The sequence below is a fragment of the Phalaenopsis equestris genome, unplaced genomic scaffold (genome assembly GCF_001263595.1).
Source record: "Phalaenopsis equestris unplaced genomic scaffold, ASM126359v1 Scaffold001001, whole genome shotgun sequence".
NCBI classification, from domain to species: Eukaryota; Viridiplantae; Streptophyta; class Magnoliopsida; order Asparagales; family Orchidaceae; genus Phalaenopsis; species Phalaenopsis equestris.
In genome coordinates, this window is record NW_018165440.1 from 96,990 (window position 1) to 103,265 (window position 6,276).

At 33.9% G+C, this 6,276-nt stretch overlaps 1 protein-coding gene across 1 annotated transcript in view; it reads right to left on the bottom strand.

The window, feature by feature from the left end:
• Positions 1-374: 374 nt before the first annotated feature.
• LOC110032677 (serine/threonine-protein phosphatase PP-X isozyme 2) overlaps positions 375-6,276 on the bottom strand; it is a 66,694-nt gene continuing 60,792 nt past the window's right edge. The window contains exons 7-8 of the mRNA XM_020736379.1: positions 904-982; positions 375-826 (exon numbers count right to left, since the gene is read on the bottom strand). Coding sequence (XP_020592038.1) covers positions 776-826; positions 904-982 — 130 coding nt within the window. The 3' untranslated portion in view covers positions 375-775. The remainder of the gene's footprint in view (positions 827-903; positions 983-6,276) is intronic.

Consider the following 6,276-nt stretch of genomic DNA (forward strand, 5'->3'; position numbering starts at 1 on the left):
TAAAAATATTCTTATTAAAAGAATTCATTAAATTATTAATAGGATTAAGAAAAAAAACTGAGAAAACTTAAAAAGTCTATGGACAGTAGTTGTTTAAAATGATCCGTGAAGAATATGTTTAACACTTTAGATAGCACTCAATAGGAACACATGACATCTAGTGATTTCGTTAGGTTCAATAATGAAATGATAGAGCAGCAAGCTCCCACATTGATCATGATGAGTCCAACTAATATGAAAAATCTTAGAAATAATAGATCTAAGACAGGTAAAATGAGGGTACGTACACTCAAGATGTCAAAATAGATACACCTAGATTCAGTAGGCCAAACCTTGCAACCAAGCTCAACAAACATATCGAAAATTTTCACATATAATAAAATAAGAGAAAATTGGATTCTTATTTCCATGTTACTTAGTAAACTAAAGTTTGAAACTTCAAAAAAATAAAAAATAAAATATAAAATATAAAAACAGTTTGAAATTTTATGCTTCAACTGAAATCTAAGGTCAAAGTCACTCCAAACCAATAATTTTACCTCACTGCAGTTTTAAAACACATGGGATTCTATACCTGCAGCCCAGACAACCAAATATTTCTAATATTGCAATTTATGCGAACTAATCAGCATGCCCAAACCAACAATACTGATGCATCGGGACATGCCTGGGAAGCAGAAGGCTCAGACTGCAAAAGGCATCAGCTCACTGCAGCATGGGCAAAAACCAATGAGCTCATGCCAGCTTGAAAAAGTGATAATCTCTCCGCTCCAACTCAGAGGAAGTAATCAGGGGCAGGCTTCTTAGAAGGAACCCCTCTTGCTTCCTGCATTTGGTATATAGCCTTATTAAGACAATTAGTATTGCAAAGCGACTGAAAATGCTGGGTTACAAAATACAAACCTGTGGAGCAGCTTCAAAAACACGAAACTGTTTATTTAAATTTTCATCCAGCTCGAGAATAGCTGCCACATTTCCACATCTATAGAAATGTGAAACAAAAAAGGCATGTAAACTTTTTTAAATAATGTAATGTAGATATACTTAACAAAGCAATCAAAAGCGAGTGATTAATGACAAGCATGCGGCATAAAGTTAAAGAGAAATTAAATCGTAAGAAATATGCAAAAGATTCAGTTGAAGCTGAAATACATTTGCTTTGATTCAAAAAAAGACAAGCTCAAAATGACTCAATTAATCATTATTTCAAAGGATTTCCGCCGTAGAAAGGTTGTTGCTTGATTGGAATTATTAATTCAAACTCTTATCTCATGGTTCAACTTTGCCTTGAACCATAGGTTGCCTCACAAAATTGATCAAATTAATTCACGGTCTAGCCTTTTGATATTTATCCTAGTTGAACAAGAGCACAATCGTGCCTCTATAATTGAAAGTGCTTCATAGAGATCTCGAAAAGATAATTAACCCTAAAGGATATATTTAGAATACTTATGAATTAGATTTTCCTAGTTTATATTTAAATTTAACTATCAAACTTAAAAATTGATGATAAGAACTTTTTGAATATATCACATTATCTTAAATGAGACTAGTTGTTCTTCTCACAAGACTTTTTTTTTATCTTTTCTCATGGAATCTCCTATATGAAAATCTCCTTTATATTATATAGTGTTTATATATAACCATAAAATTTATCACGACTAGGTCTGGGGCAAGAAATTAACCAAAATGGAAAAAGACTGTCAGACGGTAGGAAAAAAATTTCTATTATTCCTATTTTTATCATCGTCAGCTCATTCTAGAGAGTCTAATGAGAAGAAAATAAAGTCGTACAATGATGGAGTTATTAATAAAGCTGACAACAATAGTATAAAACTATGTCTTAAGTGTGAAAAACAACATCTAGGTGAATATCTATTTAGTTTGAAAGTGTATTATTTATGCAGACAATCTGAACATCAGATGAGGAATTGCCCTAATTCTAATCAGAGATTCACGTCAAATGCTAACTCGGGAAATGATTGAGCTTAGAGAAAATTTCAAAATAGATCTACTTTTAGAAGAGGTTAGCAACTTGAAAGGAGACTATTTTTTTTGGTCAACTTAATTATTTTCTCTAGTGGTACTTTCAATTAATAGTTAGATATTATACTATTAGTGAATGGAATAGGATAACAGTAACTTTTTTTCCCACCATCCATTAATGTCTTGAATAATTCCAAGCCTCGGGTTGAATCGTAATAAAAAATATTCATATCTGCTTTGGCTTCAACTAATCTTTCGTGCGCAACACCCATGATTGCACCTTCTTATTGATTAAGAGTTCTTGCTATGTGCATATCCAAAATCTGGACCATGAATTACTCGTGCTCAAGTTGTCATCTCACACTCTAGCACATATCTTTCACATTTATGAACCTTTAATTATTTCTTATTCCTCCTAAGTTGATCAAAATACGACGACATATGTGTTATTCATCGCATTGCAATGGACCATCACCCTCTTGGGCCTCACCATTATGAACTACCCCTTTAATATAAACTTTTATTGATTCATCAAAGCTAATGAGACCCAACCATTCAACATCTATGCATGCAACTTGCTCATGGACCACTATTGAATGGCACTTGTAGCCTCTTACCATGTACCAATTGCATGACTGCCAATCTCAATTGTCTATTTCCCTTTTTTTTATCTATTAATAATATTCTTGAACCTTTTCTATTAATACTATTTGTTGACGCAGTCCATTGATACCTCTATTGATGCATTCTACCAATACCCATATTTAATGATTTTATTAGTCTTCTATGTAACTTCAACATTAGTCACCATTATTTTCAAGTTCAAGATAACATTTTTTATGTCATATTGAGTTTAAAGAGAAGTTTAACATTATATAAATCATCACATGGGCTATCTTATACATAAATAGTAACTTGCACAGTCTGTGCATGTGCAATATCAATTAAGAAAATACATGAACATAAATTATGTTAAACAACATTTTGGTCCACGCCCAAGGTAGATTTGTCACAATCTAAAGCAATAGTCCCCCTAATTGTAATTGAAAGCACTTTGTATCCTCAAAGCGATAAAGCCATATATATTATCCAATTATCCATGATTTAATTAAAAGCATCAAGTACTCTCAAAGCGATAAACTACCCAATACCCGAGACTCCAAGCACAAGCCCAGGTGCTTGCTTAAAGAAATTAAAGCACCAAAAGTTCATCAAAGTTAATTATGAGGAATACTTCGAAAATTATGATAAAATATTACACATTGGTGTGGAATTTAGGAGGAACTTTCTTAGAAGAAAAAATCTCTACTTTTCTCATTAAACTAATACAAGAACATAACAAATATATACAACTTAGACTGACCCTAATACTATTGGAGGAAAATTCAAATCATCATGATAAAAAGGAAAAAACAAAAAACATTGTAATGGATAATAATTTCTCCCTCTCAAGTACAGCAGCGGACAATTTACTAAACTATGATTGGGCCCATGTGATCCATATGCTTATATGCATTTCACACTCTCCCTCAAGTTAGGTTGTATGTCATACATCTCAAACTTGTTGTTGAGACCACTAAAGTGGTGCTGAGGAAGATCCTTGATAAGAATGTCAACAATCTGATACCGAGTTGCAATACAACTTAGTTAGACAACCCATCCATTGACCTTCTCAGTGATGAAGTGTCTATCAATATCTATATGTTTGGTTCGATCATGGTATACCGGATTCTTTGAAATACTAAAAACTGATTTACTATTATTGAACATCACAATAGTGATTTTGCTCTCCACATGTAGCTCTACTAGCAATATCATTTGTCAAATCCCTTCGCAAACTCCTAAGGTCAGGGCATGATACTCATATTCTGCATTATTTTCTACCATAATATGCTTTATACTTTTCCAAGTAACCAATTTATCCCATACAAATGAACAACACCCAGTGCAGATCTTCTACTAGTTAGTTCTCCTGCCCAGCTAGCATCAATGTGGATCTTAATGATACAATTCTCAGTTTTCTTAAATATCAATCTACGTCCTGTAGTCATCTTTAGGTATCTCAGAATTTGAATGACCGCTTCCAAATAATATTCATTTGGATCGTTTATAAGTTTGCTCGCCACACCCATAGAAAAATAATGTCAAGTTATGTATGTGATAAATACATAAGTTTCCCCTTAAGCCTTTGATACCTCCCTTTTTAACTAGGGTATTATCCTCATTTTTTGATGTTGTTTGATTGAAAACCATAAGAGTATCTATTGGTTTACACCCCAACAATCTGATATTTTTTAATAAGTCTATATATTTTCTCTAGGATATGGCAACACCTTCATTAGATCTAGTTACTTCCATTCCCAGGAAGTATCTAAAAATTTCAAGATCTTTGTCCACAAACTCAGAAGTTGTTAGTCTTTTGTGTGTTTCAAGTTTCATTACGTCATTGCCTGTATAAATAATGTCATCTTTATATACAATAAGAATGACCATCATACTTTTTTATTTGATTTCATAAGCAAAGTGAATATTGATAGTATCCATTTATAAGAATAGTCTTTGTGAACCTTTCAAACCAAGCTTAGGAGATTGTTTCAACCCAGATAATGGTTTTTTTAGCATACACACTAGCTGATTATTTGTGTTATTCTTTAATATTAGAGGTAATTCCATATACACCGCTACCTCAAAATCCCCATTAAGAGATGCATTTTTAAAGTAAAGCTAATGTAAAGGCTAGTCATGGTTGACAACCAATGAAAGTAATGCTCCTACTGTATTGAGTTTCACCGCTGGTGCAAAAATCTCCCAGTAGTCGATCCCATGGGATTAAGAGAACCCTTTTACTACAAGTTTAGCCTTGAATCTTTCCATGCTCCGATATTCTTTATATTTAACATTGAATGCTTATTTGCACCCTACAATACTTTTCCCAGGTGACAAAGTTGCTATAATTCAGATACCATCGTTTTCAAATGCAAGAAAGTTTTCTTCCACAATCGCTCTTCAAGCACGAATATATGAGGCCTCTGAGTTGAATTTGGGGCCTGCACATTATCCAATTTTTTAACAAAAATTTTGTAAGACAACAATTCTTCATGGGTCACAAATTCTTCTATCAGGTGTTTTATACACTCATTTGCTCTCTCTCTTCCTCTTGGTTCTCATAATATGTTGAGCCAACCTCTGTGAATACTTTTGTTGTTTGGAGTTGGTTATGATGATCTGCATTCTTTATTTTGCATATTTTACCTTAAATGCTCACTAATTTTTTTCTTTTTTGTGTACACATAGAGTTCATGTTAATTGGTGGGAGTTGTGGGAGGATTTAGTATAGTAGGTTTATTTTTCAGATTAATTTGTGATAGAGGGAAGATAAGTAGGTTCATCAAAGATAGAAGGGAGGTTAGCTTAAGGTTCCTGAATGGTACCCCAAATTTGCTATTCTCTCCAACTCTCCCCCTAAATGTTAGATTTGGGGTATTAAAGTTGGTTTCAAAAAAAAGTGACATCCATAGAGTTGTAGAATTTTTGTCTCTAGAGAGACATTTGTAACCATTTTTGTTTGAACAGTAGCCCCAAATATGCATTTGATTGACCTGGGATCAAGTCTGATATGATGTGATTGATGTAGATGAACAAAATGTGATTCAACAAAGGAATTTTATGAGGGTGAAGAGAGATTTGTTAAAGTTTAGAATTGATACTGGAGTTAACCCAACTGGCGACATTACGTAAATATTATTGAAACAAGGATATTATAAATAGAAATAAAGCAACACAAACACAAACAACTCTAGGGTGAAGATGAGAATGGTGGACGATGGCTTGGCAATAAGGGGGTAGACGTGTAGATGGTGTTTGGATGTGGTGTTGCGGCGATCAGGTCTGGATGGGGCCTGCGACAACAGTAGGAGGGTAGGTTGGTAGAGCAGGCAGGATGGCGGCGAGTAGAAGGGCGACAAGCAATAAGAAGCTAGGAACAGAGGTTGTGACATCCAGCAAAAGCCTAGGGAATTCTACGACACAGCAGAAAGGGAATTAAAGGGTTGGCAGCTCCGAAAACAGGGATAGGGAGGGACGTATGTAGGCTAATTGTGAGCAAGGAATGGATTGATCGAAGGATTATGTGGAGGTAATCATCACCTCGAAGCAGGATACAGTCGAAGTATCACCTATCCTTAGATATAGTGCTAGCAATGAAGAAAATGCCAACCACAGGAAATTTGAGATGAAGATCGAACTCTAACACAGAATAAATAAATAAATAAATAAATATATATATATATA